Source organism: Pelobates fuscus, chromosome 1 (assembly GCF_036172605.1).
Source record: "Pelobates fuscus isolate aPelFus1 chromosome 1, aPelFus1.pri, whole genome shotgun sequence".
NCBI classification, from domain to species: Eukaryota; Metazoa; Chordata; class Amphibia; order Anura; family Pelobatidae; genus Pelobates; species Pelobates fuscus.
In genome coordinates, this window is record NC_086317.1 from 216089912 (window position 1) to 216111545 (window position 21634).

At 39.1% G+C, this 21634-nt stretch overlaps 1 protein-coding gene across 1 annotated transcript; it reads left to right on the forward strand.

Moving 5' to 3' along the window:
• Window positions 1–14183: 14183 nt before the first annotated feature.
• LOC134610053 (embryonic protein UVS.2-like) lies at window positions 14184–20546 on the forward strand. The gene is made up of 12 exons (XM_063453218.1): window positions 14184–14264; window positions 14388–14415; window positions 15282–15419; window positions 15518–15635; window positions 16485–16663; window positions 17046–17127; window positions 17625–17752; window positions 18017–18132; window positions 18387–18612; window positions 19496–19614; window positions 20017–20245; window positions 20536–20546. The coding sequence occupies exons 1-12, from the start codon at window positions 14184–14186 to the stop codon at window positions 20544–20546; spliced, it is 1455 nt and encodes a 484-aa protein (XP_063309288.1).
• Window positions 20547–21634: the final 1088 nt, after the last annotated feature.

The window sequence follows — 21634 nt, forward strand, 5'->3', positions numbered from 1 at the left end:
ATAAGATTTATGCGCCCCAAAGTGTTTCTAGGGTTGCAGAGTCACGGCGGTCCATTCGGGACCCCAGGCTACGGGGATGTGTCCCGTATCTCTCTGGCAGTGTGTCCATATTGTGAGTCTAAGGCAACCGCCATACAAGCTCCAGTGTCCGTTGTCTCACGGGGAGAGGAGGGAGAGCAGAGAGGAAGTGGAGAAGGACCGCACCGCCCTGGCTTCTTGGCTCAGACCAGGAACCCCCGCGCTCCTCCACTGCTCTGCTTGCGCTTCGTTACAGGGATGGCGGGAGGCCCTGGTCCGGCTCTGCATTTCCGAGGAGGCCCCTGGTTGAGGCCTATGTCCGACTCCAAGGGTTAAATGTCCCGTGTAAGTAGTATGTCCGTGGTTTGCGTTCGAGTATTATGTGTGGTTGAGTGGGCTGTCGCCTGCGAACCAGTCTTCCAGCTGGTTTCAATGTTTCTCCTGGACTTTTTTCCATTCCGGTTGAAGTGAACCTGCTTGCTGTGTGGGCTGATCATTGGGTTTCACCGGAATGTTCCAGGTTTGCAATTTCCTCAGGCCTTCCTCAGGGGTATTCATCACCGTCGTGACTCCGTCCTTTGTGACCACCAGTTTCGTAGAGAATCCCCACCGGTATCTAATGCCATGTGACCGTAATGAGTTGGTGAGTTGGTGACTTGGTGGAAGTCCTTTCGTCTCCGTAGTGTGGCCATCGATAGATCCGCAAATATTTTGACCGTGGGGTACTCGGCCGGAGGCTTAGCTCTCATTCTACTTCCGCGGAGGATGTGTTCTTTTATGTGAAAGTAGTGGGCCCTTAATAGTACATCCCTTGGTACCGTTGGTGGAAGGTGACGGGGTTTCGGGATGCGATGCACCCGGTCGACCAGCAGCATGTCCGCCGGTATCTCTGGGGCATGAACGTGCAGAAGCGTTCGCACATATGCCGGTAAGTCAGCGTTGGTGATATCTTCAGGGACCCCTCTCAGACGTAGATTGTTTCGTCTGGAGCGATCCTCCATAACTGCCATTTTTTCTTCTAGTGTAGCGATCTTTGCCGCCATGCGTTCCACATTTGTGGCTAAGTCGTTGTGTGCGGTAGCAAATTCGTCACATTTGTCCTCCATGTGTGATGTCCGTTTTCCCAACTCCTGGATGTCTTTCCGCAGTGAGTTTGCAGTGTGTTGCCATGTTATAATTAATGTATTGGAGAGGGCATCCAAGGCCTCCTTAAGGTCTGCTTTTGTGAACTGTGATGTTTCTGGTTGTATATCCAGGTCGCTAGTATTCATGCCGTCGTCTGATTCAGGGTCTCCGGCTGCGGTTGAGGCCTGCATAGCCAGGGACGCAGGGGTCTGTTTCTGGCTGAAAAAATTGAACTTGTCCGGTTTCACCAAGCTCTTCTTGCTTCTATGGTGGGACATTGTTGTTCCGTGTGGTTAGATGCAGCTTAAATCGTTAGGATTGTGCTGGATTAGGTGCCCTTGTGCCGGAGCAAGTTTTCATGCGGCCATCTTGCTCCGTGGTTAGCCACGCCCTCCCGGGGTTAATTTTAACGAGTGACGGACGAGGTCCGTCACTCGTCGTTAAGGGTTTCCCCTGAGTGACGGACCTTGTCCGTCACTCGTCGTAAAGGGGTTAATGAAGTGGTCTGGGTGCCAGGTCCAGCTAGGGTTAACCCATTTTTTTTATAAACATAGCAGTTTCAGAGAAACTGCTATGTTTATAAATGGGTTAATCCAGCCCTCAAATCCTCTAGTGGCTGACAGCCGCTAGAGGCGCTTGCGTGATCCTCACTGTGAAAATCACAGTGGGAGCATGCAAGCGTCCATAGGAAAGCATTAATAGTGCTTTCCTATGAGACCGGCTGAATGCGCGCGCAGCTCTTGCCGCGCGTGCGCATTCAGCCGAATGGGAGGAGAGGAGGAGGAGGATCGGAAGAGGAGAGCTCCCCACCCGGAGCTGGAGAAAGGTAAGTTTTAACCCCTTTCCTCTCCCCAGAGACAGGCGGAAGGGGGTCCCTTAGGGTGGGGGCACCCTCAGGGCACTATAGTGCCAGGAAAACAAGTATGTTTTCCTGGCACTATAGTGGTCCTTTAATGGTGGTGGTGTAAAATATGCAAAATCTGTATTTACATATTGTGGATAGATTCTAAGACTTAATATTAGGATTACAGTAACAAAATAACATTTTAATTTGCAAAGGTCAAATCTGTGTTTTTGATCAAGGAACAGATATTTCTTAAAGGAACACTATAGTCACCTAAATTACTTTAGCTAAATAAAGCAGTTTTAGTGTATAGATCATTCCCCTGCAATTTCACTGCTCAATTCACTGTCATTTAGGAGTTAACCCCTTAAAACCGGAGGGCGTACTATTACGTCCTATTTTAAGCGGCATAATAGTACACCCTCCTTTTTTTTTACTTACCCGGTCGCCGGCGATCGCGGTTGGGGGGACTCCCAGGGAGCCCCCCACGGCACGTCCGTCCTCCTGCAGCTCTCCCGGCCAGGTGAGAGTGAGGTCCTTGCGAGGATCTCACAATCACATGGCCGGGTTAGCTGCCTGGTGCATTGCCAGCAGGGGGACTGCCTGTAATAACAGGTAGTCCCCCCGCTGGCTGGAAATCAAATAAAAGATTTAAAAAAAAAAGTTAAATAAGTGTAAAAAAAAATATATATATATACTTAGATCATATAAATATATATATACTTAGATTATATATATATGATCTAAGTATATATATATATATACACATATACATACACACACATACACTGTCTATGTGTATTTTACTATTAATATATATATATATTTGTGTAAGGGGCAAATAGCCGTATATGGAGTAAGGATCCAGCATAAGCTTAGGATAGTATAAAGGGAGCAAGTCGGTTGTGGTGTGCCGAGACCGACGATACGGTAGGCCTGTAAATAAAGAGGGCCCACCAAGGAGTAAGAAAGTAAAGTAAATGGAAAGAAAAGAGAAAGTGTTGAAATGAGGAGTGGGTGGGAGGGTCATTCTGATGCTGACCTCAAGCGATATGAGTCAGGTAAGGGGTGTCCCTTATATAGGGGAGTGAATTAATTTAAGCCCCTCCCACAAATAGGCCAAACGGCCTTAATACTTGTGTAAGGGGCAAATAGCCGTATATGGAGTAAGGATCCAGCATAAGCGTAGGATAGTATAAAGGGAGCAAGTCGGTTGTGGTGTGCCGAGACCGACGATTCGGTAGGCCTGTAAATAAAGAGGGCAAAAATGAATAATCAAAGATTTAATACAGTCAACAAATATTTACAAATTAACCAGACATTTCCTTAAATGCATTACAGTATTTAATTCCTGGAAGAATTTTGAAGGTAGGAATCTAGGACCGAAAGTGGACACCATTTGTTGTGGGTAGGATAGTATGTTATCTCTACTGTTGGTCCGTGTTGACTCGTTTCAGAATGTGGTAGAGCCAATAGGTAATGAAATATGTGTTTACGTACGTGGGATCGTTGAAGACAATGATCTGTCTGAGTGGTGGTGATGGTAGTGGATTCTCTGGCCTGAGAAAGACATAAAAGGCAATGTGCATGGCTGGTAATGGCCGACTTGGTAGTATAATTTAATGGTTGTAGATCTAATAGGTCCGATAAGGATGAAAAGTTGGATGGCTATTGGTAATCTCTGAGAGGAACGTAGGGGAATGGATTCCTGAAAACCTCTGAGTATATTCGTGTCTGGTATGATAGCATGAAGTTATGGTAGTTTTGGTCATAGGTTATCCTGTGTTGTTGAATGCCTGTAAAATATATAATTAATGGTGTGTGAGATAGTTTAAGGTGGCAAAAAGAAGCAAAACCTAGGAGAAATGTTATGACACAGGTTGAGCTATGTCGTGTTCCAATGAGATTCTTTAAGCCAGGTGAAAAGCTGTGTTATGTGTTCTACAAGTATGGGACGAAAGTGCTAGGTGGGATAGTGCATGCTATGCTGCATGAGTATGTCTAATCCATGATTTTGTCTCTGGAACGAAAGCGTGGCTGTGACTGTATGGTCGGCTGCAGGAAGCGTATGATGAACATGCCTGGAATATAAATGAGACAATTGTCGGCAGGGATGTATACCCCCGTCTGGTACATGAAAGTGAAATGTGATAAGTGGCCAACCAAGTGAGTTCCCCAGAAATATCATGACCTTATGGGTGAGTAGTGGCGTTTGTTGATGATATGACATGTGCCTAGTTGTCTGAGTAACAACCGATTGATGACCCTGACCATGATTTACCCCATGCCACAGCAGCTGCTACAATGGGGTAGATCTCCCAAAGGGGCTGAGGTGGTGGAAAAATTTCCAAACCTGGATGCCATGGCCAACAGCTCCAAAGCAATCGTTCCCGGTAGATCGCTGCCAAACCCGTGGGTAGACGCCGCGTCTGACCATCTCGTTGGAGAAGTGTCAGACAATCCTGGAAGTAACATGCTTTTACCATGCCAAGTGGTTAAGAAATTCCCCCCCATGTGCAGGTCTGCTGTTGCTGAGGTGTCTAGGGACATCCTCTGATCATCATGTTGGAAGTGTGGAAAAAAGGGGAAAGTACTCTGGATGTGAAAGCGTGGTCTTGTGGTATGATTGGCATGGCAAAATTAAGGAACCTGGTAGGGATTGTAGTTCCTTGCAGTTGTAAGTACTAAGCAGGAGGTAGTGATTGATTTAGTTGAGAATGTTCCCTATTTGTCTTGTGGTAACTTGCTGGTATGGATGCCGACTCAAGTCGTATGCCCAGTAATGTGATGATAGTGTCTGGGCCTTCTGTTTCTAATGGGGTACTGGGACGCCCAAGTGGTCAACCAGACTAAGCTGCCGTGAGGCTTCTAGTGAAAAATATGTTATCTTTGATCAACAAGAAGTCTTCTAGATAGTGTATGACTGTAAGACCTCTGGATATGTTATCATAACACAGTTCTTAGCCTCTTACATACATATAAATTTGATATGTTTTGAGTTAATGCAATTCACGGCTATTTTTACTACAACTCCCATGCTGCATTGCGGTTTACTTCTGAAGTAAACTATTTTAAATCACTCCAAAACACACTTTCTCACCCTCGTTTTAGATTTCTATGTATCAGAATCATCTAATAGTAGTATTATCTATGTATCCATTGAGTTATTTATGTATTTTATGTTTTAATTCTGTTTTAATTCTGTTCTCATTTCCGATTAGATGTTCCAATTTTTGGTGCCAAATTCAAATTAATTCTGTTCTTATTTAACACCTACTAGCCAGGTATCACTGTTATTCCATTTGAAAAAGTCTTTTTGACGAAACGCGTTATGGATATCTAATATTGTGTTCTTTTATATATATTAAAGTATTTTTGGTCATTTTATTGTGCCAATTACCTTTTTTATAGACACATAATCTATTTTACCCTGGCTTTTTAGTATTATCTTATTCACCTTTTATTGGTTTTATGTAAAACCTCTGAAATACATCTTTGGAAGTTTCCTGTACCTAAAGAAATCCTTAGGTGGGGATAAATCCACCCACGCTGTCATCACAGAGCAGTTGGTCTGCTCTTGTCTTGTAAGTACATTCTTTTATTTTTTTATCAATATTACCATACAGTGAGCACTATTGGTTGTCTCTTTTTATCCGAGAATTGGACAACAGTGACGGAGAGGAATCCATTTATATCCCACAAGCGGGGATTAAACCGCTGAATGCGCTTCACCCCAGAGCTGGTTATTAGCTCTGGCAAATGTGAGTTTTATATTATTACTCCTTTACGTCTATACTTGAATTTTACATACTGCACCATGGTTGTCCTTCTCTCTTTTTATCTTTCATATAAAGTGGATCCACTGCAATAGTAGAAGACCTCATCACTAAAGACCATTTGTAAGGATAATATATTTGGACTTTTGCCTTTTAACTGGACTTTTTATTACTGATTGTGGCGCAGCCTTTTTTATTGTTTTTCTTGTCTTATTTTAAAGGGTTTGAGGGATTCCTTTTAAGGTTGCTGCCTATAAGTTAAGTAAGCGCTGTCTCATTCTTCCATTTTTTTCAACATGTTATCATAACCAGCACAGAGTATCTGCGAATATCAATAGGCTAATCTGTAGCTCGAAAGTTGACCGGGGAAAGGATTGCCCAATTTATGCCATGTAAGTGCCAGTGTGTAGGGTAGATGGTAGCCGTTTACTGCGTTGATGATATTGGTCTTACTTAACCAAGCTTCAACCCATGCTGAGTGATAGCTGTAAAGGTAGATCAATGGTGTTGTATAGTAAAAAAACTCCTCGGAGGGTATGAGGGAGTTGAGACTTGGGGTAGCGGAGGTGTGTGGTGCCAATAAGTCTATGGTTAGTCTTTGTTTAAGGGAAGATTCCTTGTGACAATACCAATGTGTTTGTGTTTGGTGCCATGCTGTAAATGGTGGAGATTGGAAGACCCCTCTGCAATTCTTGAAGGTGTGTTTATGATACCTGTATGGGAGCCCTTTGAAGCTCCAGAGCTTTAGTAAATCTACTACAAGTCTGGAAGGGTGATGAGTCAGTAGTGTTGAAAATGCATTGGTGTGTACAGATGGTGAGTACGTTATTTGTAAGTTGTATTGGGACACATGGTTTGTCATGTGCCCTGAACCATTTGAACATATATGCAACAGTCTATATGCAATGCAACTACTCATATCAATGGTCTCTGGTAGTTCAGAGGTGCTGGTACCTGGAGCCTGAGAATGCTCGTCCATTTGTTTGGGACAAAATCCCTTCTGTATGGGTACCTGCACAAATAAACATCTCTACATATTCCAAATGCCAACCCAACCAAGGGATGGTCAGTTCCCGATTTACCTGGAATCCCTGTATCTGACCATCACAGATACATCATCATACATATATATGCCTTGCTTCCCCAATGTGCTGACATCATACGTGTCAGGTTAACGTCTTGTGTGTCATAAGAATTGATTGTACCAGGTAACTGAGTTTCGGTTGGTGCTGGTTGTACAGTAGCGTGAGGCCCAGCCTTGTGAGGGCTGTGGTGACCAACTCGAGATTGCCAGTCTGTCAAATGTTTTGGCTCATGAGTTTATGAGTGAGGCTAGCATAGCCTGGGTGTCACCTGAGTTGATGTAGCTGGGCCTTCCCCTGCCTCCGTGTTGTCCGTTGATGTATGGAGGAGTTTGAATAACTCTGCTTTCCTTGCTGTAGCAGGGTAGGGGATTTGTCACCTCCTTAGGTCGGTGGTAATGTGTGGGATCGTCCAGGATCTGATTGCTGCTGGACTAGCAACATCTCCTCTGCTTGAAGGTGTATCAATTCTAGCCGGGGTGCTAGGAAGAGGTGATTCTTCACTATCTTTTTGAGAAATACTTAAATAACAATAAAGATTGCAATTATTATTTGTACCCAGGGTTCTTGTACTGGCTTGCTAGCTAAGCCGTAAGGCGAAACGATTAGGCTTGGTTTTTTTTTTTTGGTGACTGGTGAGGCCCTGCTAGTTGCCAAGTGGCTTGAGAGGCTCTATCTATGCTTGGCGCGAGGGGATTTTGAGTGGCCACCGAACGTTGTGGCAGGAAGTTGGCCTCTCGGTGACAGTAACCAGAAAATAGGAAGGGGAGTGATGGGTGAGGCCCTCTCTATGATACAATGCGAGGCGGCTAGCTCACGAGTGGCCCGAGGGGTGTATGCCTCCGAGTGTGAGGCGGGGTGTTGGCCTCGCGGGACCACTAACCAAAGCATAATGCAGAGAAAAAAGGGGGTAATACCTATTGGGCCCTAGAACCCTAATTGCCAGTATACTATTACTATTCCAGGGAAGGTAAGAGATGAATAACTACGTGAGCAGGTGTATGTACCTGGTAGTATGGTATTGAATCTGACAATCCGTATAGGTTTTTTAGTAGTAACTGTAACCTGAATGGATAAAACGGTATGGCATAAGGAAATATGGCATAGACCAAGCTTATCTTAATAAGTACAGTATATGTGAAAAGTAAAGGGCCGTGATGTGTAAATAATAAACATCGTAGCCATACCGGTTAATTATGTATCAATCTTAACCCATTAAGTGCCGTATGTACAAGTGAAAATGTGTCCCCACCTTGTATGTTGTATGTCCCCTTGCTAGGGGAAAGTCTGTTGCGTGAGCAGCGTGCTGTGAAAAATGTATGAACTATATTACCAGTTACGTATATACAGATGCGTCTGCTATTGTGTAATAATATATGTATTTATACCAGATGTTGATATAGTGCTTGCTATGTGAATTGTTGGATGTCTTATTGAATGGTAGGGGTCAGTGAACATGGTGTTGCAAAATGCAAGTGCACTGGAGATCTGCCGAGTGCCCTATAGGTGGCAGTGTAGTTGGATACTGATTGGTATGTGAGATGTTGTTTGTCTGTTGACTTATAGGTGTCAGTGTTTTGGTGTTTGTAAAACCCCATGAAAATTGTCAATGTACTTGACAGACCTGTAGGTGGCAATGTTGATAGAACCACTGTTGGTCTTGATGTGAAATGTAAATTATTGTGAATTAAACCTGAAGTTGAGCCTGTGCTGGAGTTTAATTTATGGTTTATGGTTATGTTTAAAACAATCTTATGTGTAATTTATATTGGCTGGTAAATTGTATATGACATGTGAAGACAGTTTTGCTGTTGACCAGTAGGGGTCAGAAATGCTGATTGTATGTTACAATACCCTTTAACCCCTTAAGGACCAAACTTCTGGAATAAAAGGGGATCATTACATGTCACATGTCATGTGTCCTTAAGGGGTTAATCCTACCGTTTGACAGATAGGAGTCAGTATAAAAGCGAAAATGCTGTAGTTAGTTTGTTTGCTTATGAAGTGAAATAAAGTCTGAGAAGCCTATAGTATACCGATTGACCGGTAGGGGTCAGTGTGTAGGCGAAAATGCAGTGGTTCGTTGGTTTGTACATGAAATGCAATAATGTCTGAGAAGCCTGTAGTACACTGAATGACTGGTAGGGGTCAGTGTGTAGGTGAAAATGCAGTGGTTTATTGTTTTGTACATGAAAAGCAAAAACGTCTAAGAAGCCTGTAGTACACCGAATGACTGATAGGGGTCAGTGTGTAGGTGAAAAATGCAGTGGTTTGTTGGTTAGTACATGAAATGCAATAATGTCTGAGAAGCCTGTAGTACACCAAAAGACCAGTAGGGGTCAGTGTGTAGGCGAAAATAGAGTTGTTCGTTGATTTGTACATGAAATGTGATAATATCTAAGAAGCCTGTAGTACACCAAAAAAAATGGTAGGGGTCAGTGTGTAGGTGAAAATGCAGTGGTTTGTTGGTTTGTACATGAAATGCAATAATGTCTGAGAAGCCTGTAGTACACCAAAAGACCAGTAGTGGTCAGTGTGTAGGCGAAAATAGAGTTGTTCGTTGATTTGTACATGAAATGTGATAATATCTAAGAAGCCTGTAGTACACCAAAAAAAACGGTAGGGGTCAGTGTGTAGGTGAAAATGCAGTGGTTTATTGGTTTGTACATGAAAATGCAAAAAACGTCTAAGACGCCTGTAGTACGTCGAATGACCGATAGGGGTCAGTGTGTAGGTGAAAAATGCGGTGGTTGGTTGGTTTTTACATGAAATGCAATAATGTCTGAGAAGCCTGTAGTACACCGAATGGCCGGTAGGGGTCAGTGTGTAGGCGAAAATGCAGCGGTTCGTTGGTTTATACATGAAATGCGATAATGTCTAAGAAGCCTGTAGTACACTGAATGACCGGTAGGGGTCAGTGTGTAGGCGAAAATGCGGTGGTTCGTTGGTTTGTACATGAAATGCGATAATGTCTAAGAAGCCTGTAGGACACCCAAAGACCGGTAGGGGGTTTAAACGAATGATATGCATGAACATGCAATGGTTTTAGAACAGACTTAGGCAAAATGCAGCCGTAAAGTGAGGACCTGACCCGTGCATGGTGCCGTGGGACTGATGCCTGGCGTAACGGGTAGGTCGACTTACGGTTTGTGAGTCACTTGGGCACCATCCACGGCGATGGATTGAAGAAAGAAGGTGGTAGGCCGGAAAAGCCTGTGGCTGGATTCCTGACACAGCTCTGCTTAGAAAAACTCATGGAGTAATCAGGTAAAATGGCGTCTGGATGACCCGGAAGTGGAAATCATTCTGATGCTGACCTCAAGCGATATGAGTCAGGTAAGGGGTGTCCCTTATATAGGGGAGTGAATAAATTTAAGCCCCTCCCACAAATACAGGCCAAACGGCCTTAATACATATAATTATATATATATATATATATATTAATAGCAAATTACACGTAGACTGATACTGATTAAATCTATATATAATTATGTTATATATATATATATATATATATATAATATAAAACAAATTTAAATATGTTAAAAAATAAAAATTAAAAAATATTTAAATATAATTAATTAAAAAATATATAGATGTGTGTTATTTCGTTCTAACTGTATTGTGATATTAATATATATATATATATATATATATATATATTTATATCAAAACACACGTAGAACGAAATAATATATATCTATATAAATAAATATATACGTATATATTACTATATATATATATACCTATGCATATATACAAATATTTTTAAAAAATTAGTTACATAGCTGAAAAGAGACTTGTGTCCATCAAGATCAGCCTTCCTCACATTTGATTTTTGCTGTTGATCCAAAAGAAGGCAAAAACCCCCAGTTTGAAGTACTTCCAATTTTGCAACAAGCTAGGAAAAAAATTCCTTCTTGACCCCAGAATGGCAGTCAGATTTGTCCTTGGATCAAGCAGTTATTACCCTACATTGAAAGATCATATCCTTGAATATTCTGTTTGAATAGAACATAATTTGTATATATACTTTATTAACACCTCAATATATTACTGAGATATATATATATATATATATAAGTGTTTTATATAAATGTGTGTCTCTGTATTGTATTGTTTGCTATGGCAAATATAAATAAATAGTTTATATTTATATGGAAAAAAAAAGAAAAAAATGAGATCCAGGTCTATTGAACATGAAACCATATTTTACTTATTTAGCTAATAATAAAGAACTGACCTATGACTTTGTTACTCACATGTAAAATCTGTCAATGTGTTTAAAGCTTCATTAAAGAATGAATAAAATACCAGAGGCTACTGAGGTAATTAAAAACCTGGGTGATTCAGTAAATAGCCTACATTAATTTACTACAACAATTGGGCGGAAAATAAGATGCACATTGGGTTATACACTGAGGTGATAATTACTATCAATTAGCTCTGAAAGACAGTAGGCCTGTAGGCTCTGAAAGTCTGACTCGATCTATTAGAGCTTTACATGCACTGAGCCTTGCCCAATGCACCTGTCCTCAAGTCAACCTACAAGTCACTCGATGAACAAGTTTCCTTTAATAGGCAGATAAGTAACTGACACACTTTGGTTTCACATTTATTGTTATCTGCTAATTACATTTAGATTGCCAACTAAGATTAAAAATTACTAGAAAAAATCATTAATAATTTAACCTCACAATCCTCCTGCGGAGCCGATACTCTTTTTTAACCTTTTACATTGGTGCTTTTTCATTGATTGATAGGAGATTGTGTTGAACTAAATCTAACTTCCATTTTGCACTGGAAAAGTACTTTTCCCAAAACCTGTGAGTTTTGCTACAGAAATAAATTTGGTTTACTAGCAAGTTGATTAATTTTCCACATTCAGTGAGAGCTCTCTTCTCCTTAAGTTATATATTACTTGCCAACGTTAGTGCCCAGCATTTCACATTCGCAGAAGAGGCGTTGAGTGCCAATTTCATGGGCAGATGAGAGATATGTTATGCCACGTTTAATGCATTTTCACAGATTACAAAAACCATTTGGACATTTGGAGTGCACCATCTTCTTTTGTGAACTAATTGGTATGCCAAAAAAACTTTTATTCAGTTTATAAGTCCATATCTAATAAGTTATGTTGGCATTGATAACTCTTTGAGGAAGTTGAAAAACTCCCATGGAAAACACAAAAATGGTAATTAATATGTAGATTAAGCCTTAATCTAGAAGCCAGCAATAAAAAAGGAACCATTTTGTTTAAACGAACAAAGTTTACTTTTTAACTCAGATGGCCACTACAGAGTCCTGTGTCAGTGCTGCATGGTGTGCAGCACCTATGTTCAGTGTCTCCATGCTCTGCATGGAGGTGCAGAATGTTACCCATAGATAACATGCAATATCCTCCCAATGCTTTCCTATGGGAAAACATTGGCTTAGCTGAGATCATAAAGATTGATGATCCCAGCCATGGAGGCGGGACCAGCTGTGGCAAAACCGGCACGGCGTGGGAAAAAAGGTGAGTAAAATCACCTTTCACATGTGATCGGAGGCGAATACCTAAACAGACAGACACATACACACACACACACTCTGACACACACACACTCTGACAGACACACACAAATGTACTCTGACAGACACACAAACACACACTGACTGACACACATACATACACACACACACTGACAGACACGCATATACACACTCACATATAGACTTAGACATGTTTGTTTTTATTTAGGTCAACCCAGCCTCCCTACCTTTGCACCCTCTCTGTAGTGATGCCAGAGTAACGTCATATTCCGGCTCCCGGCATCACTAAACAGCGGGAGGGAGCAGAGAGGAGCTTCTTAAATATTACTGCCCCCTCGCCTGCTGCCTCAGTTGGCCGGCCGCTTCATTGTTCCCTTTAACTAACGGACTGACAAATCCCAGTTGCCAGGGCAAAATTTCTAATCGCCATGGCGACCTGGCACCTGGGATTTGTTGAGCCCTGGATTAAGAAAATTCTGTGTGGAAATTAGGTTCATTAGCTCCAGACATCTACAGTCATTGGTACTTTTTACCTGCCAGCTGTTACTTGCTAAAGTACCTATCACTAAAGTACCTACTACGTTTAGCAATAAGTCGCTGTTCAGTGTCTGCCAATTTCACAAGTGGCAACAGGGATTTACTGACAGCCACTACTAAAATGCTACCACAAACTGCTGTCACTGGTGGTAAATGAGCAATGGCAGATTTTCAATTTTTCCTTTGATGAACATAGGGCTGGTCTGGAGTATCTAATGTTATTGCTACTTTGAAGGCTTTATTCCAGGCCGGCGATCAGAATCTGAAAGACAGGATCACGAATAACATCTAGATCCATCCGTGCCTGGTAATAAGATTGCTTTGTATCTTTTACCCTAATTTGACTGGTACACATATGGTGGACTCATTTTTAATTATATATTTTTTACTATCTTGGAATAAATGTTTTTTTTTTTTAACTCTCAGTTGTTTTCAGCGATTTTTATTGCTTATAGCAACCAGTTCTGGCTCTGCTAGAATATAACATATATTGAATTTGCCTGTCAATAAACGATACACATATAACGATTTCCTATATTTTTGCTACTCCCTTTTATCCTTATAAAAGTAGAATTTCTGGCAAGGGGTTAAATTTGCCCTGGGATATTTCTTCCTTCCAGGGTTAAGGATTCTTATGCCATACAAATAATTTCTCATATTGAACACCTAAGATATTTATGTGTATTTTATAACCACTAAATTTTAGTGTGTATTTTTAAACTGTTTTATTACTACATCCACTTCCTCAGAAAGCTCCTGGATATTTGTTGCTACTTTTATAGTTTACATACTTGATATATACTGTCTCTATAGGTTTCTGGTGATTCCCTATTTTTCCAGTTTTAGAGCTTTCCCTCTTCTTTTCCTGCATATTCTATACGTAGATATCAGATTTTTATATTAAATAAAACAATTATCACTTTAAAACACATGGTGAGAATAATAATTAAGTGACCCTTCTACATGTCTTACTCTAATTGTAGATGTATAATGAGGTATTAATGTGAAAACTGACTTAATCTCATGCAATATTGGCTCCAAAGACACTCCCTGCGATACTCACATCAGCAATTCATTGTTTCTACCTGTGAAAGACAGGACAAGGCCCCAGGGTCTCTCATGCATTATGGCTTAGATCTTCCATTCTGTCTGCTGATTGGTTAATGTCCCCTCACTTGCTGAATATAAGGGGCATCTAAGGCTGCACTCACATAGAGCGAGAGAGTAGCAAGTTAGCATCATTCTGATAACAACACTTCACCAAGAAGCATGGATCTGACATTCATCATTGTTCTACTGGTCTTTGTGGTGGGGCCTGCACAAAGTATTCCAATACCAAAACCATTTCAGGTAACACTCTACATCTTAAATGCTGATTTTGTTACTGCTCTTCAATCCTTAAGTCCAGGTAATGAAAATGTCCATGTATGTCACATAAAACTTTTCAATAATCCAATACTATTTGTTTTTTAGGATTCCACATCTGAACTGGAAGAACAATGTAAGTGATTATCTACCTTTCAATTTTCAGTATGAGGCACAAAATATTTAGAATTACTGACTGGAAAGATTTACTAAGCAAACAGATTTGGTTGGAAGCCATCCTGGTGCTATGTATTCTTGATATTTGGAACAAACTGAAACATCTTAGATTCAAGAAAAAACACCAAATTCCAATGTAATGATTAATATAAATTTCTGTTAGAATGTATGTATCTTTATTTACCATGTCACACTATTTTTACCCACAGATGAAAATAAAACAGAAACTCTGGATGTATTCACCCGGCTTATTAGTGGAAACAAAAGTAAATATATACATGTATTTTTCTATCAGTTGCATGATATATTGATGCTCACTGTCTGAGTAATCTCTCCTATCTATCTATCTATCTATCTCTATTTTTTAAGTTCTACAAAATGTGCAGGTATGTTCTCTCTGTCTGTCTTTCTTTCTCTCTGTCTAACTGTCTGCGTGTCTGTTTATCTAAATATCACAGTACGTAAGATAATTAAAGTCAAGCCAGACTCTTGTCTTTACGTGGTGGTAAGTTGTTAATGCACGTGGATAAGTGGTTGTTTTTTCTTAAGAATTTATTTTGACAATGCTGATCCCACTATATACTCTTAGGGTATGTTGCAATTGAGATTTATTTTTACTAAGACCTCTTCCTAAAAGAGTTTATGAGTTTGATGTGCACAGCATTGCTTGAAACTTTATTTACCTATTTATACTAAACAGTCAATTAAATAAGTAATTAAATAAAACTGAGCTAATCTAGAAAAAAAAAATCTGTTTTGAAGGTTTTGCTGTAAAGTCACTGTAACTGAATGGGGGTCTTTTATCCTTTTCTGTTCTATTTGCAGACTTTAATATTCCGGTATACGATGGTGATATTATCATAAACAGAGCGGGTCGCAGTGCCATAAAAGATGCAGGATGTTTCTGGCCAAAGTCTGCAAACGGGACTGTCATTGTGCCTTACAGCCTTTCCCCTAAATACAGTGAGTTTTCTTGTTTTATTCAGTCATTATTTACACAAATTTAAGGATTTTATTTAATACATGAAGAAGAAGAATCTTATCTCCTTTTTTTCTTGTAGCTACTGATCAGGTGGATCTGTTTAAGAATGCAATGCAAGAGATTGAATCTGTAACCTGTGTGCGATTTGTTAATCATACAACCGAGGTGTCCTACCTGAATATTGTGGAAACAGGAGGGTAAGTACTGAAACCTTTCTTTTATATGTTGAGATACACCAGGAGTGTATAATTTAAAAGACCCAAGGTAATTTACAAAGGGTGCGTGCTTTAAAATGTTTTCACTTAGGTGACAGACAGACCTTTCCAGCTCATATGAAGGGCTGAATTGTAGCCTTTTCATATTAATACATAGGGAATCAGTAATTTGTTCTCATATTAATACTATTGTTACTATAGAGAAAAAGTAAAGAGAATGTGTCAGGTTGCTTGAAGTTAATGGGGGTAACCCCTAGATAAAGAATAACTAAACAAAGAGAGTGCAAGCAAACCTTAAGGGCATAATAAATCTAAATAGTATCCCTGCAGGTTTCTTGTACTGTAACAGCAACCCAAAAATTATTAAAATATATCTTTTAATAGAAAAATATTTAAAAAGAAAGCAGGGTCGCTATATAAATATAAATAGTGGAAAAACAGAGGGGAAAAACCAAACGGGAGATATTAGCTAAAACGGTGTCACCCCGATATATTTATCTTTATATAGCGACCCTGCTTTCTTTTTAAATATTTTTCTATTAAAAGTTATATTTTATTAATTTTTGGGTTGCTGTTACAGTACAAGAAACCTGCAGGGATACTTTTTAGATCTATTATGCCCTTAAGGTTTGCTTGCACTCTCTTTCTTTAGTTATTCAAATTAATACTATTTTAACTGGTGTATCCTATGATCTGTTGTTTAATGTAAACGTATTGATACACTATATATAAGAGTGAACCTCCAGTTATGACTACCATACATCTGTGATTGTTCAATATATTGTTCAAAATGTATTTAATTAATAATGATTCTTTTTTTTATGTCACCAGCTGTGCATCCAATGTTGGAAGAATTGGAGGCACCCAGAATATATATTTAAATTCCAAAAGTTGCATGTCCAGAGGGACCATTCAGCATGAGCTAGAACATAGTCTGGGATTTCAACATGAGCATTCCCGGAGCGACCGTGATAACTATGTTACCATTATGACCGAGTATATATCACCAGGTAACCAGTGCAGTGCTAATCCATGTCATAAATACATAATCTCTGTAAGAGTAAAATATTGTAACTCACTTATTAATTCTGAAATCATAAAAAGTAAAAACAAAGAGCCAATAAAGTATTTATTTTACACTTGTTTAACTAAATTAATATTATTTAATTTAACTGAATTAGTGTAATAAATAAAAAGTGAGGGACGTTTTACCATTATTTCAAGATTTATCCTGCAATTAAGTTCAGCTTAACTCCATTGCATGTTAATACTGAGGAGAAGTGAGGAACAAATTATATAGATCTTTGTATCCACACATCATCTAGGTACATTCTTAAACATCCTATTAGAAACATTGAGCAGTTATTGATTTAAGTCTGTTTTCTCTTTTAGAAAATCTTGGTGGCTTTGCAAAGATGGACACGAATAACCTGAATATGGAATATGACTACTACTCTGTGATGCATTATCCCACGTAAGTAGCATACTGCCTCTCTGAAGTACATTGCTAAATACAATACCAAATGTCCTGTATGTCCATGGGTAGAATGTACCAGTGATTTCCTATCTGTTCTACATAGATTTTCAATACTGAATGTAATTAAACAAAAACTCAAAGCATCATAACCACTATATTACACTGTAATGGTTATAATGCCGGGAGTGCCCTGGAGCCCCTTCCCTAATTTAAGTAGTTAAATAATTTGCTAACAGTTTGATATCTTTCTTGGGATACATCAGTTGTCTCTCCTCTATTGATATTGAGAGCTGGAAGCTCCTGCTAGACACTTCTGTAAGTTTTCCTGCGCTAAGTCCTGCAGTGCTGAGAGGCAGAGAGCAGACACCCCAGGTAAAACAGGTGCAAGCGTATTACTGTCTCCATAACAATTACAGTGTTCATGGAGTGTTCCTTTAATACATTTCACAAAAAGGTCCTGCTTATTGACAGTTGGTTGTCTTCCTTCTTTGTAGCTATGCATTCAGTAACACATCAGGAAAAAACACAATCATCCCTAAGCCTGATCCTTCTAAACCCATCGGACAGAGAGATGGACTTAGTACCCTGGATGTTTCTAAAATCAATGCCCTTTACAAGTGTGGTGAGTTGTCAATTATGTGATTCCTTTATCTGCTAACATTGGGTTATAGCTAGAACGGATCACTGTGCTACCTGCACATAGAAAGTGAGACAAATATGGATGAGGACAGAAAGATATTAAGGTATTGTTTGCATGAGTGAGATCGTTCTTGGAAATGGGAGATCCAACAGGAGAGGAACAGATATAATAATATGGTATAAAATAACTCTCTAATCAGATTTCTATGTTTCTTCCGTGATCTCACTTTTTCTGTTTTACTTGCAGATGTCTGCTCAATGCTGCTTAGTAATGTCACTGGTACAGTGACCTCAGCCAACTACCCAAATAGTTACCCCAATAACAGCAACTGTGTTTGGCTGATCAGAGTTCCATCTGGACAGGTAATAAACTGTTGCATTACCATGTACCTTGCAGTAAAGTTCAAGGGGGGTAACCGCTTATTCAGCCTTTACGGATAAAGTCCTTAAGGTATATTTCATTCCATTGTAATATGTTTTTGGTTCCCCCTTAATGGTATACAGCCACACTGCCATGTTTGCTTTTATTTTTGATTACATTCTAGGATCAGTGAACTCATTTTACCTCACAATATTGTAAAATTTTATTATTCATTTTTCTTTATTATTATTTGCAGGTTGTTCTTAAATTTGATTTTCTTGATGTTGAATCCTCTATTGGCTGCTCTGCAGACTATATTAGAATTTATGATGGACCCAGTAAGACGTCTCCTGTGCTATTAGACAAGACATGTGGTATGCCACTGATCCTTCCAATGACATCATTATCTAACCAGGTGCTCATTGAGTTTGTCTCTAACCAGAATGGAAGTGGAAGAGGTTTCAATATCACCTATAAGTCAGGTAATTCTAACATTGCTTTGTTTCCTGGTCTTATTGTATTTCTGATTTTATAGCACATCTTACAAGACCTTATCCATCAGACACATTACACTAAAGGTGAAAAAGCATTTTCCTTAGCTACGAGTCACAGTGAACTAAGTTTTATTGCGGTATAATTCTAAGTATATAATTAAATTGTGTTATATATAGGAAATCTGTTAATTATAAGTTTCATTTTCTATGTTACATTTGGTTCTAAATATCTTGAAGAATATATAGACTAGAAAATGTCATTTTTAACTCTACATGAAGGTTTTCTTGAGGGCTGACAAAACAGCACTTTCTCTACATCCAGCTTATTGTAAATGAAGTGACAACAATATAAGTAGAACTACATTAGAAAAGCTCTTATTCTGTGTAGAACTGTGACCGTTGCAAAAGGTAAATCTCAAATGGATAGAAAAAGAGCAAAACCAGGGAGTGAAGTCTTATAAAAGATGGGCGCAATGCCCTTAAAAAGTGCAAAAATATGCAAAGCTAGCAGCAGGAGGTACTTCTATTGCTATATCTAAATATATCATGCAAGTTTTATCCTAGATATTATTCTTGTTAAAGAGCTAACTTTTTAGGGGAAATTAATGAATGCTCTATATTATTGCATGCACACTATAGATCAAAAATAAATCACATGTAGTTCATTCCCTTTAGCATTATTAATATGCCAGCTGTCCCTCTGAATAGTTTTCTACTAAAAGAAAATGTATTTTAAAGGTTATTACTTTTAACTTTGTATATTTAATTTTAATTGACGTTAGTCATTTTCTTCTTTTCTAAAATCAGTAAAAATATTTAAAACATATAGAAATTATACTCTACTTTACTAAAATCAATCCTTCCCTTACAGTACAATGTGGAGGTGAGTTTTATGCTCCTGCAAAGAACTTCACTTCTCCTGGATACCCGACCGGCTACTCTCCAAATTTGAACTGTACATGGATAATTTCCGCTCCTCCTCAGTACAAGGTATGATGTTTTTCATGGAAGAAAAAAGCAATTGCTCTATAGGAAAATACTGTGGACTCTCCAGAACAATCTCTGCTGCTGCAACAAATGTTGTAAAATGAAATCCAACATGTGGTCTCATATAAAAACACTCAAACTCTGCCAATATGGCTACAATTTAGTAATTTACTATCATCATATATAACAAATGTTCTGTATAGTGAAATTATTAATTTGGCTTTTTGAAATCTCCTACATTTGCTCTTGTTTGATAAAGTTTGATTGTCAGGATTCAAAAGGCAGATGGAAAAGTACAATTTGAGGAATTAACTTAATTAGCTGGCATTATAAGGCATCTATCTATCTTTGGGTTTTGTGACATGCAGGGTACTAAAACATATTATTTGTTCTTGATTCTTATAGATCTCTTTGACTATAAACGACTTTGAGCTTGAGCCTATGTTCTATTGGATGTGCAGAAGTGACTCTCTGTCAATTTATAATGGACCAGATGCTGCCTCTCCACTGATAGGACAATTTTGTGGTATTGAATATCCCCGTTCTATTACTTCAAGTGGAAATTCAATGGTTCTACAATTTCTTACTGATTTCTCCATCCAATATGAAGGATTCAAAGCTTCATACAAATTTGGTGAGCATTGCCATGTCCCTCACATAACTGACTTACACCCATTTCCCAAGTCATTAAATTTAATGTATTGGCCACAGTGATTGTATGGCTCTCGTGTCCATTGCGATCGTCCACTCATATTAGGACAAGCTTCCCCATATAAAATTGTATTTAGTTCTTTAAAAAAGAGTACTTTGCGATTATAGTAATATGATCCTTTACACTACAGTGTGAAATTAACAAAATGAACAAAAGCTGTATTCGATATGACCTATTTTGTCCCTTACATATTTTTGTGTTTTCCATTGCAGTGCCAAAGTAAGAGTAAGGATTCGGAACAGAAGACATTGTTTGTTACGGATAAAATGAAGCAGAAAGTGCCTTATATATCCTTTGCATTATGAATTGTTTTTATATTTTGATGAAGTGAATGATATTTATTTTTGTCTGTTTTCTGTAACATTGATCAAATGTTCTTTTCACTTTCATATATTTTCATATTAAAACAAAAAAAGTAAACATTTTGTAAATCGAAAAAATAAACTTGTTGATATTTAATAAACTTTGGATCTTTATTTCCTGCAATAAGGGTAGTTTCTAGACACAAAACGCACACAAAATGAACATGAATTTCAATTAAAATAATTGTAATGTGAATATAAGGAACTATGAGAATACTGCAGGTCGTATTCTGTAATTTCTTTATCATATGCTTTCCAGAATCACAAAGAGTATATACAGTAACTCACACAAGAGAGAACTCAATATTTCTGAGTAATTCTCCTGCCTGAGGTTATGGAGTTTTAAATGTACATGAGCACAGGACTCAATTAACAGGTTTGACAGGTGAGTTTACATACTATTTGTTACAAATCGCTATTTGTAACTGGCCCTTTAAATGAGAAATTGCCCTGCTTCCCTGGATTGTGGAGAAGCATGTTTGCCAGCCTCCTGCCTCATGACTATGGCCCCTGGAAGATTGTGCCCCTGAAAACTTATTAACATTTATTGGGTGTGTATGGCCCTTTAAGAACCGTCTGGGGACATATTGTGACTTTGCTGAACAATACCCCTTTAAGACTATGTCCCCAGATCGGTAAAATAACTTGTTCCTGGCTGTCCCCCACTTGGTTCAGTAAATGGGGCTTACTGAACCAAGTACCACACAGGCGGACCACCCAGAAGCTAAAGTGTGCAGGCAATTTACCTCCCAGGCTGTGAGGTTACTGCCGGTCAATTGCACGTGGCGGCGGCCATCTTGGTTTCCTCGAATGCGGTCAGCGGTGTATGCTAAAGATTCTGTGGAACCAAAATCGGCTACACATTCTGCCGAACACCGCTGACCCTTACCTTCTCCCATACGGAACTTGCAGCTCCAGAGACTAAGTCCCGTTCGAAATGGGACTTAGT